The following is a 12,835-nucleotide window of genomic DNA, read 5'->3' as shown; positions in this document are numbered from 1 at the left end:
TATGTTTCTCACTTTCTATCTGTTGTATAGAATAAGTACTATTTATAATTGTAATACTTGTTGGCTGATTCCAGCAATCATTTAAACATTAGATCCTTTTAAGAAAATTATGATAAAACAAACACATATCTGCTAACATTAGGCTTTAAATATTAAAATGCATATTTTTATATAGTAATTATTGGGTTATTTAACTAAATATGCTATAACACTGTTGCTAGTTTGACTAACTAAACTTTAAAAACTGTTTCAAATAACTAACAATATTCACTAATAGGTAGATTTGAAACACAATCAAATATTGTATTGAAAATATTTTGAAATTTGTATTCAAAACTGAAGTGATTTAAATTTTTTAAAAATAATTTTTTAAAAATAATTTTAATAAATTATAATTTTAACTAAACATTTATAGAGAGTTTTTGGTTTAAATGAAGAGTACTACTTTATTCTATGGGAATTTTCTTCACGAACTACTTGAATCTAAATATTTATTAGCCCTCAAATAGCTGAAATATTTGTTGGCTTACTTACAAATTCCACCAATCATTTAAACATTAGTTCCTTTAAAGAAAATCATGATAAAACAAACACTTATTTGCTGGTATTAAGCTTAAAATATCAAAATTAATTTTTCACTATAGGAGGCGTATGATTAATATTAATTATAGGGTTATTTTACAAAATATGCTATAACTCTGTTGCTAGTTTGTCTAATTAAACTTCAAAAACTGTTTCAAATAGCTGACAAAATGCACTAATAGTAGGATTTGAAATAAAATTAAATACTGTATGGAAAATATATAAAAATTTGTATTAAAAACTGATGATTAAAAAATAATTTCAATGAATTATAATTTCAACTTAACATTTATACAGATTTTTCGGTTTAAATGAAGAGCAACATTTGTAATATTTGTTGGCTTTCATAAAAATGTCAGCAATTTTTCATGAAAATCATGACAAAACAAACACATATTTGCTAGCATTAACCTTAAAAGACCAAAAATTTTATTTCCCTATAGGAGGCGTATGATTAATATTAATTATTGGGTTATTTTACAAAATATGCTATAACTCTGTTGCTTGTTTGGTTAACTAAACTTTAAAAACTGTTACAAATAGCTAACAATATTCACTAATAGCTAGAGTTAAAACAAAAATAATTATTAAATAGAAAACATGCAAAGTTATTAAAATTTTTATAATTAATTTTAAAAAATTATAATTTTAACTAAACATTTATAAAGAGTTTCTGGTTTAAATGAAGAATATTATATTATTGTATGGGAATCTACTCTATGACCTACTTAAATCTAAATATTTAGCTTTATTTTATGCCTCACTGTTTGAGTTTTATAAATCCTGCCTTAAATTATATAAAAATTATACATGGCTGTAATATATGTTGGCTTACTTACAATTTTCGATTTCTTCTCTGCCGTTTTTGTTGGCCTTAAGGTAATTGGTATCTTTATGATTATTATTGGCCATATTATTACTAGGCTCATTTTGACAATTAGCATTCACACTATTCTCAGTTTTACTTCCGGCTACAGGAGGTGTTGTTGTAACATTACTAGCTTCATTTGTTGTTGTTGTTGTTTGTGAATTGATGTTCAAAGTTTCCGTTACATCAGCTGCACCAACACCACCATCACCACCACCAATACATGTTGAATTTAACAATAGTGTTTTACGATAAATAAGACCCTGCAGTGATGTCTTAATCCTGATGCCAGTCATATTGAGTATATGTGTGGAGGCCTGTGATAAGGCACCCTGTGCCAAAGCGGCCAACAAAACTAACCAGGCAATGGCCCAGCCATTCGCTAGTAAATCTAACCAAGTTGGATAGTAAATTTTCACTTCAGCACCACTTGAGTATAAATTGGAATACGGCGACGATGATGAGTAGGATGTGGTATCAATGTAATCGATGCCATTTGCAATTTGATTATACACATTGGTATTATTCTCATTGTACCTATAGTTGCTGTTGATGTTGCTGTGGCTGTTGCCATTGTTATAAGTGTCATTTAAATTTGGCAACCATATTGATCCTGTTGCTGCTGCTGCAGCAGCTTCTTGTGCTTGTGTTACTACTTGTTTTACAGTTTTAACAACTGCTGCCTGTATGTTAATAGGACTTCTAATGCTTCTGCCTAAATTATCTTCATTCTCTTCGTTAGATAATAATGTTGAATACGATGATGTTGCTGCTTTTGCTAATAATGACGTTAGAGATGACAATGACGTTTGCATCTCTGGTGGGGTAATTGATGTATTGTTATTGCCTCTACTTATATTATTGCTCTTGCTTGTGTTCATCTGTAGTAATGCATTATTATTGTTGTTGCTGTTGCTGTTTTTATTGTATTGCAAAGCATACATATTCTCTATGTATTGTACAATTTGTTGTATGGCCAGTGGCCCAATCACCGCAAATAAATCTCCAAACAATTTCAGCAGGCCACCCAATGTGAACATCCGCCAACTGCTTTTCAAATAGCACAACCACAAAGAGGGAGGTTTATTTGAATTTTTCTTCAAAAGGCCATGAGCAAAAATGAAAAGAATTACATACAAAAAGAATTACAAATTTGTGTAATTGAGGAATTTTTTTTGAAAATAATGAAAATTTTTTAGTAATCGTCAGAAATAATAGAAAAATTGTTTAAAATAACAGCAACTTCTTCAATAGAGCTCTGAAATAATTGTTGCCTATGGTCAAAAAGCTTTTTAAAATAAATGTTTTTCTATACAAAAATAAAAAGCTTTTTAAAAACATTTTATTTAGAAAAGTTTCAAAATAATTTAGTAATTCTTTCATATTAAAAAGTAAAGAAAAGTTTTTAAAAAGCTTTCGTCAAAATTACTTTAAGAAAATGTTCCACACGAAAAGGATTTTTGCCTTTCAAAAGCCTTTTATTTAAAAAAGCTTCGAAATAATTTATTCGCAAACAGAGAAAGTATTTCATTCATATTAAAAAGTAAAGAAAAGCTTTTCAAAAGCTTTCGTTAAAAATGCTTTTAGAAAATTTCCACACAAAAAGGATTTTATGTGAAAAGGAAAAATTACTTGATTTTTTCACAAAAAAAGCTTTTCAAAAGGCTTTTATAAAAAAATTTTGAACAGTGTAAACGAAACTTTTTGTACAAAATAAAGAATTTCATACAAAAAAGATAAAAAAAAGTCTTTAAAATAAGTAATAAAGAGAGACTGTTCCGAATCTTTACGCCCTTCATTAAATTACATTTTAAACTAAAAATTTTAAATATATTTAGGTAAAGAAAATTAAAAAAACTAAATTTTAAAATTTTATTTAAATTTTTTTTTTAATTTGAAAAAAAATATGGTAAACAAAATTAAAAAAAAATTAAATTTTTACAATTTTTTTTACTTTTTTCAATTTTGAAAAACCTGGGTTAAAAAATATCTTTCACGATTTTGACACATAACTATGGCGTTATTTTCAAAAAAGGTGTAGAAATACTACTTTTTAAAAAAAAAGGAGTAGAAATACTACTTTTTTAAAAAAAGGAGTAAAAAATACTAATTTTTTAAGAAAAGAATAGAAATACTACTTATTTGAAGAAAGGAGTAGAAATACTACTCTTTTAAAAAAAGGAGTAGAAATACAACTTTTTTTGAAAAAGGAGTAGAAATACTACTTTTGATAAAAAAAAGAAGTAGAAATACTACTTTTTTTTGGAAAAAGGAGTAGAAATACTACTTTTTAAAAAAAAGGAGTAGAAATACTACTTTTTTTAAAAAAAGGAGTAGAAATACCACTTTTTTTGAAAAAGGAGTAGAAATACTACTTTTGTTAAAAAAGGAGTAAAATACTACTTTTTTTGAAAAAGGAGAAGAAATACTACTTTTTTAAAAAAAGGAGTAGAAATACTACTTTTTTATGAAAAAGGATTAGAAATACTACTTTTGTTAAAAAAGGAGTAGAAATACTACTTTTAAAAAAAGGAGTAAAATACTACTTTTTTTGAAAAGGAGTAGAAATACTACATTTAAAAAAAAAGGAGTAGAAATACCACTTTTTTTGAAAAAGGAGTAGAAATACTACTTTTTTTTGAAAAAGGAGTAAAATACTACTTTTTTTGAAAAGGAGTAGAAATACTACTTTTTTAAAAAAAAGGAGTAGAAATACTACTTTTTTTTGAAAAAGGAGTAGAAGTACTACTTTTAAAAAAAAGGAGTAGAAATACTACTTTTTTAAAAAAAAAGGAGTAGAAATACCACTTTTTTTGAAAAAGGAGTAGAAATACTACTTTTTTTGAAAAAGGAGTAGAAATACTACTTTTGTTAAAAAAGGAGTAAAATATTTTTTTTTAAAAAAAGTAATAGAAATAATACTTTTTTTAAAAAAGGAGTAGAAATACTACTTTTTTAAAAAAAGGAGTAGAAATACTACTGTTTTTGTTAAAATCATTTAAACAAAAAAGCTCTTCAAGAGCTATTTTCACACATTTGTTTAAAAATAATGCTTTTTGAAAGCTTTCTGCGCAGTAGTTCTTTTGAAGCCAATATGTTTTAAAAAATTATTTTTTCACAAAAAAAAACGAAATTTTTCCCAAAAAAAGCTTGAGTTTAAAAAAAAATACAAATCATTTTAACAGAAAAGCTTTCCAAAAACTTTTTATACAAACATGTGTTTCACATAAAAAGCTCTTTTTACAAAATAAGCTTTTCGATAGTTATTATGCCTAGAAAAACATACAACAATAATTTTCATATAAAAAGCTGTTAAAAAAAGTTTTTCAATAGAAAAAGCTTTTCGAAATACATTTACTTTTTCCGCTAACTTTCACCGAAAAAGCTTATGGAAAAAATTACTTAATTTTTCTGAAATAAAAAAATTTTTAAAACAAAGCTTTTCGATAGCATTCTGCCCTTTTCCGGAAAATATTTTTTAGCAAATTAATTTTTCCCAAAAAAGGTTTCCAGAAAGATTTTTACAAAAATGTTTTGAAAATCTAAAAAGCTTTTAGAAAAAAAAACTTGACATTTCACAAAAAAAAAAAATAAAAAAAAGGAAAATCAAAAGATTTTAGAAAAAACTTGACTTGAGCTTAAAACAAATAAATAGCTTTTAAAAATGTATGCTTAGATAAACAAATAAACTCCTCAAAGAAATATTTCTAACAAGCTAATTTTCACATAAAAAGCACTTTTGTCAATTTTTAGCAATAGAAAAAGCTTTTAGGAAAAATTTTACTTTTTCCGCAAAAGAGTATGTTATATAGAAAAGTTAAAAGAAAGCATTCACCACAAAAAGCTTTTTAAAATCATTTTAACAAAAAGCTCTTGTCAATAACTATTTATGCAAACATTTATTTAACACAAAAAAGCTTTTTTAAAAAAAAATTTCGAAAGCTTTCTGATCAGTAACTCTTTTCAAGCTAATATTTTTTAGCACATTAATTTTTCACAAAAAAGCTTTCAATTAAGATTTTTACAAAAAAGTTTTCAAAAGCTAAAAAGCATTTAGAAAGAAAATTTACAATTTCTCCAACAAATCTATGTATATATAAAAATTAAATGGTCCCTGTATATAATGGCATCACGTGAGAACGGCTGAAGCGATTTGGCTAATTTTTTTATTTGATTCGAAATTTTCAGGAGATGGTTGTAAAGAAAAAAAAATTCCGGGTAAAACTCGGAATTTTCTTTTTTTATTTATTTATTTATTTAATATAAATCTTATAGATAAATACAAGAATAATATAGGAAAATATTAGCACTGGCTGCCAGGGTCATCAGCTATGTATGGTTTTTTAATTCAGTTAACTGTAATAAAAAAAAACACCCTAAAGTATGCAATACAAATTTAGATATTTTATTTGCAAATAAATAAGAACAGGCAGGAGTATGCGGGATGGAAAAACTTGAAGAACGGTCAACTAGTAGTTCTATAAAAACTAAAAAAAATAAAAGATTTTAGATAAAACTTGACTTGAGCTGAAAACAAATAAAAATCTTTTCCAAAGTTATGCCTAGAAAAACAAATATACTCTTCAAAGAAATACTTTCACAAACTACAAAAATTTTCACTTAAAAAAAATTGGACATTTTTCCGCAAAATCTTGTATATGGGAAATTCCATGTCATCGTACGTGACATTTTGCACATAAATATCACTTTTATCACTTTTTAATTTTATTTTTGTCACTAAAATTAAAATTAAAAATGGGTTAAATTGGACCCGAAGACCTTAAATAAATAGAATTGAAATAAACATTGATTTACTTTTTTTATTATTTAGAACTTTATTTCTAAACAATGTTTTTTCTAGCTATTTGCATTTAGTTGTCCCACCATTGCACCTGACTACTTTAGCAAGTTTTGCACAATTTGTTGTTTTTTACACTTTTTTTACACTGCTCTTTTGTAGAAAGTTGTCATTCCAGCTACTTATAATAATATTAATTAATTTTAATTTATTTAAATAAAATTATCATCAGAAAAAGAATTCCATGAAAAATTGCATTGTTCAAATTTGGTATTAAAAACAGAAGATCCAATAGAAAATAACTTGCAAAAGAAAAACAGTAGTGATAGAAATCAAATCATCAAAATGAAGTTAAAGAAAATATCAAAACTATTTTGTATTACTAGAGTCAATATCGGACACAAATTTTCTGTTCCGTAAGAAAATATCAAAAGAAAAAATGTTTAAGCCGAGAGAAAATATCAGAAAAAAATTCTACTCCGAGAGAAAATACCGCAATAATTTATATTGCGAGAGAACATATTGAAAAAAATCCATTCCCAGAAAAAATATCGAAAATATGTTCTACTCCAAATTTATATTCCGAGAGAAAATATGAAAGAAGATATTTCTAGAAACAACTTAATGCTGATAATCTCATATTAATGTTAAAAATCATTTGTTGGGCAAAGGTCTAACAAAGTCATGAAATATTAACAGGGTTTTTAAATAGAAGCAGCATCATAAATTTACAATTGGGATGTTAACATGCAATTAATTTCATTAACATATTTTTATTTGTATTAAAAATACATTAAAGTATTAATAATTAATCATACACACACGCAATCACACTATTGCAGATGCAAACAATTCTGCATCCAAATATGTATATAGAGAGAAGGAGAGAAAACAAAAAGTCACAAAATAAACATTATCAGCAATTAATTTACGAATATATTTTGAAACCTCAATAAAGAGCAAATAATTTGAAACAAAAAAAAAAAGCACAAAAACAAAGAAGTAATCAATAGTTAATTAATGTGGGAAAAAAGAGTGGGTAAAGAGATGAAGAAGAGGAAAAAAAAATACAGTTGTTTACATTGCATAGAATTACACACATCTACATAAAATGGCCTACCATGTATGAATATTATACTCTAGAGCTCAATTGTTTTTGTTTTTATTTACAGTTAAACAAAGAGTAACAACACAAAATTAGAGAGTCATGGAGTAAGTGCATGTGTGTATGTTGTATTGAGAAGTTGTTTATGTTGATATTAACAGTTGTTTACTAGTGTGAGATCATGTGTGATATGTAAGGATGTGTAGTTGTTTATGTTTATATTAACAGTTGTTTACATTTTCTACTATACTCTGTTACACAAAGAGAGTTATTATTGTTTTGTTATGTTGGAAAGATGGAATAAATCAGTAATTTAATTTTGAAGCAAAAAGGTTACAAAATGAAAGCAATTTGCATTACAAAGTCTTTCAGAAACTTTTGTTTAATGAAATGTAAGCCAAATTTTAAAATTATTTTCCAAAAAACTTTAATAAAAATAAATTCCAAATATGAAAAACTGTTCAGCTTTAGCCCTGTATTCTGAACTTTATGAATATGACAAAATTATAATAATTTAATAATAATTTCCAGACAAAAGTTATAAAATCTTTAGTTTTGTTATAATTTTGCCATAAAGTTCTTAATAGAATGTTTAAAAATCATTTCAACAGTCATTAATTCACTTTGCAGCCTTTAATTTACGTTTTTGTTTTATTTAATTTTCCCTTTACACACCTTCACACTTTTAAAATGAATTTCCCTTGTTTATATTAATTTTTGCCTTTGTGTTATTGTTTTCTTTCAATTTTTTAAACATTCAAAGGCAATTCTTTTTTTTTATTTACATTATTACTCTTTGTTCTTTTATTATTACCCCATCAATTATATATTAATTAATATTTATTTAAAATTACTGCAAAATAGTTTAATAATTGTAATATTTAATTAACATTTCTGTAACTTACCACTTTAGCTGTTTTATAAATTAACAGAAAACGATCATAGTGTGCTCGGGCACTGTCCTCTACACGCATTTGACCCAAATCTTCCAATTCCAAAGGTTCTTTATAGCCAAACCATAGCAAGGGGGTTAGCCACCAGAAGCAGGCTTTGGAATAAAAGGTAGCCAAAGTGTGTCTGTAGCCGATTTTGTCATAGTCTTCCAAGTAGTCGGGACGATAGCGCTGTTTAGGCAAAGAAATAAAATAAATTTATTTATTATTATAATTTTTATTTATCATAGATTCTTCATTTGAAGCCAGAGTATTATGAAATTGAAGTTTTTAACAAATATATACATATGAAATTAAGCAGATTTGATAAAGTTTTTCCATGTAATGAAAATAAATGAAAACTGGATATACCATATTTCTACATTTCTGCATTCCATTAAAGAAATTTTATAAAAATCTTCATCAAATTGAAAATTGAAGAAACATTTTTTTTTTTGATTTTTTTCACTTTAAGGATTGGAAGCAATTTCTCTAAAATTATGAATGGAGCTTATAATTGCAGTCTTTTTATTAAAAATTTACAAAGTATTAGCTTTCAGTAGCTGTTTTTAGAAATATTCTAGTTAATATATAAATTAAGTTATAGGCAATTGTTTAACACAACCTACGAATTAATATTAATCATACGCAGTGTTTGTCCTTTATCGAAAATTTACTTTAATTTCAACAATTTTCAATAGATTTGTATAATTAATAGCTTATTTTATAGAGAAATAAAAGCACTACAATAACTTATATCAAAATATTTAAAGACTTTAAAAAAGTCCCTTAAAAAGCTGATATAAAAATTAAAAATATAAAAATGTAGATGATTCTTCTTAAAGAAAACGCTAGAAACAAAATGTTTAGTAAGTTAGAGCTTGTAAAAGACTTAAACACATCATTAGCTTTCATTAACAGTTTTCAGAATTGTTCTAACTGTTTTACAAACAAGGTTATGCACAATTGTTTAACACAGCCTACGAATTAATATTAATCATACGCCGTGTTTGTCTTTTTTAGAAAACTTACTATAATTTCAACAGATTTTTACAATTAAAAGCTTATTTTATTGAGAAATACATGCACTACAAGAATTTATATAAAATAATTTTATAATTTTAGAAAAGTCTCTTAAAAAAGTGACATCAAAATTAAAAAACCAAAATATTTAGTTACAATTTCAAAATAGCTTGAATAATAATTCAACATATTATTAGCTTTCATTACCGGTTTTCAGAAATGTTATAATTATCGTAGACAACTTTTTAACACAACCTAAAAGTTAATATTAATCCTACGCCAATTTACCTTTGAATTTGTGTTATGAACATGGTAGGCGTATGATTAATATTAATTACTAAGTAACTTAACAAAACTTTGCATAACTTTGTTGTTATTTAATCAATCACAATATCATAAAATGTTTTGAAAAGCCAAACCTTCAACAAAACTAAAAATGTCATCGAAATAAAAAAAGCTGCAATATTATAACAAATGCAGTTATTTTATTCTAAAAAAAGGTACTTTTATTTCAGGGTTATTTTTTGTTAAGAAAACATTTTTCTCATAATTTAATTAATATTTTTTTCTCTATTTCTAAACATAATTTTTCAATAACTTTTATTATTGTTGTTTTAATATTTTCCATAAACTATTAGCAATTAATATTGAAATCATTTCAAAGCTTTATATACAAAACCCCGGGTATTCAGTAGAGGTTTAGTTGTTTTTTTTTGTTACAAAGTAATAAATATATTTTGCCATTAGCAGAGCCAACTCTAAAGGGGGTTAAATTTAGAAAAAAAAATCATGTTAAGCCATAAAACAAAAGCTTTAGTTTGCACAATTTTACTACCTTCATTTCACAAATGTTTTTATTTTGTTTTTTTTTGAAAAATAAAACGCTCAAAACGTCCTTCAAACTGAAAAAAAAATTATAACAAAAGCTAACACGAGTACAGCAAATGAAACAAATAGTTTCAAGCGGAAAATAATATACAAACAATATAGGAAATGTACGTGTAATGGAGGATCCCTAAAGGAAGTCACTTGTAGTATTTTTCATTTTTTTTTTTGTTTTTTTTCTGCTCGCAATAAATGTTAGTTTTATGCAACTAGGAAATAAACAGAGTACAGTTTACAGGATAAGACTTGCATTGTTTTACTAAAATTAGGTAAATTTTATAAAATCCTGTAAAAAATAATGTGATATTTTTTGCAAAATTGTTGCTAGGTTGTTTTAGCTTTTATAAAAAATTTTATTTATTTATATTTGCAGTTTGTTCTTTAGGTTACTTAGTTGGTTTTCCATAAATTTTTAATGCACTTGCAATTATTAAATATTTATAAATTCTTTAAACCTCAAAAATAAGCTGTTGTTTTAGTACTATTTGAAATTCAAAACAATAGAGGGCAGAAAAATAGCATAAAACAAAAAAACAAAATTTAGAAAAAATATTTTCAAATATTTTTAACGATTTCTTTAATATTTTGGAAGGGGCTTATAATTGCAGTAGCTTTATTAAAAGTAACTATTCATTGGCTTTTCGTAGCAATTTTTGGAAATGTTCTAACTGCTATACAAACAAAGTTATAGGCAATTTTGTAACACAACCTACGAATTAATATTAATCATACGCCATGTTTGTTATTTTTAGAAAATTTACTGTAAATTCAACAGTTTTCAATAGATTTTGAAAATTTAAAGCTGATTTTAGTGGGAAATAACAATATTACAATACTTTATATAAATATTTTTAAAAATTTAGAAAATTCCTTCATCAAAGTGACATTAAAATGAAAAAAAAAATAAAAATTTTGTTCTTTAAGTAAAACGCTGCAAAACAATAGCTTAATAAGTTATAACCTGCATAAGAATTAACAACATTATAGGCTTTCAGTAGCAGTTTTCAGAAATGTACTAACTGCTATACAAAAGAAGTTATAGACAATTTTCTAACTTAACCTACGAATTAATATTAATCCTACGCAGTGTTTGTCCTTTTTAGAAAATGTACTGTAGTTTTCACAATTTTAATTAGATTTTTATAATTCAAAGCTGATTTTAGTGAGAAATAAAAGCACTACAATAACTTATTTAAAATTTTTTAAAGATTTTTAAAAGTCCCTTAGAAATTAAAAATAAAAAAATAAAAATTTTGCTCCTTAAAGGAAAATGCTAAAAACTAAATGTTTAGTAAGTTAAAGCTTGAATGAGACTTAAACACATTATTAGGTTTCAGTAGCAGTTTTCAGTAATGTTCTAACTGCTATACAAACGAAGTTATAGACAATTTTCTAACTTAACCTATGAATTAATATTAATCATACGCAGTGTTAGTCCTTTTTAGAAAATGTACTGTAATTTTCACAATTTTAGTTAGATTTTTATAATTCAAAGCTGCTTTTAGTGAGAAATGAAAGCCCTACAATAACTAATATCAAAATGTTTAAAGATTTTTAAAAGTCCCTTAAAAAACTGACATCAAAATTAAAAAAAAAAAAAAAAATTTGCTCCTTAAGGAAAATGCTAAAAACTAAATGTTTAGTAAGTTAGAGCTTGAATGAGACTTAAACACATTATTAGGTTTCAGTAGCAGTTTTCAGTAATGCTATACAAACGAAGTTATAGACAATTTTCTAACTTAACCTATGAATAATATTAATCATACGCCATGTTTGCCATTTTAGAAAAAGTACTATAAAATCCAAAATTTTTATCAGATTTTTATAATTCAAAGTTAGTTTTAGTGAGAAATAAAAGCACTACAATAACTTACTTAAAAATGTTTAAAGATTTCTAAAAGTTCATTAAAAAACTGACATCAAATTGAAAAATAAAAAAAAATAAAAATGTTGCTCCCTAAGGAAAATTCAAAAAAACAAAATAGTTATTAAGTTATAACATATATAAGAATTAACAACATTGTCGACTTTCAGAATCAGTTTTTAAAAATTTTCTGACTACTATACAAACGCAGTTATATGTAATTTTCTAACATAACCTACGAATTAAAATTAATCATACGTCCTGTTTGAACTTTCTAGAAAATGTACTGTAATTTCCACAATTTTTAATCGATTTTCATAATTAAAGTCTGATTTTATTAAGAATTAAAAGAACTATAATATTTTATACAAAACTTTATTTACTATATTTCTACTCTCCTCTGTACCTCTTTTAATGCATACAAAATTAGCTTATACATTTATTCATTCATACTCAAACTCCTACATACAACATAGATCCACATAGATTTTGTTATTAAATTTCTTTCATTTTCTTTCTAACTTACCGCATATATACGAGTACTTGCACATAATACATACTTGCTATAGAGCTTAACCTCAATTAATTTGTAAACATATTAAAATCTCTTATAAAATTTTCAGTTTATTTAAATTTTTTCTTCCTGTTCTCCGTAAAGGGTTTTCTCTCGTTATTTACCAAATCTCTGTATAATTTTTTTTGGGAAAACACAAACAACAACAACAACAACAAAATCTTCTTAACTCCTAAAAACCTCATCATGTGATCTGTTGAATTC

General features: G+C 25.1%; 1 protein-coding gene across 1 annotated transcript in view; it reads right to left on the bottom strand.

Annotated features, from left to right (window-relative positions):
• The window catches only part of Sur (Sulfonylurea receptor), a 138,146-nt gene that overhangs the window by 82,408 nt on the left and 42,903 nt on the right, over window positions 1–12,835 (bottom strand). Inside the window, exons 4-5 of the mRNA XM_065502075.1 lie at window positions 8,259–8,477; window positions 1,422–2,547 (exon numbers count right to left, since the gene is read on the bottom strand). Coding sequence (XP_065358147.1) covers window positions 1,422–2,547; window positions 8,259–8,477 — 1,345 coding nt within the window. The remainder of the gene's footprint in view (window positions 1–1,421; window positions 2,548–8,258; window positions 8,478–12,835) is intronic.

The sequence above is a fragment of the Calliphora vicina genome, chromosome 2 (genome assembly GCF_958450345.1).
Source record: "Calliphora vicina chromosome 2, idCalVici1.1, whole genome shotgun sequence".
NCBI lineage: Eukaryota > Metazoa > Arthropoda > Insecta > Diptera > Calliphoridae > Calliphora > Calliphora vicina.
This window is presented reverse-complemented; position numbering and strand designations above follow the sequence as displayed.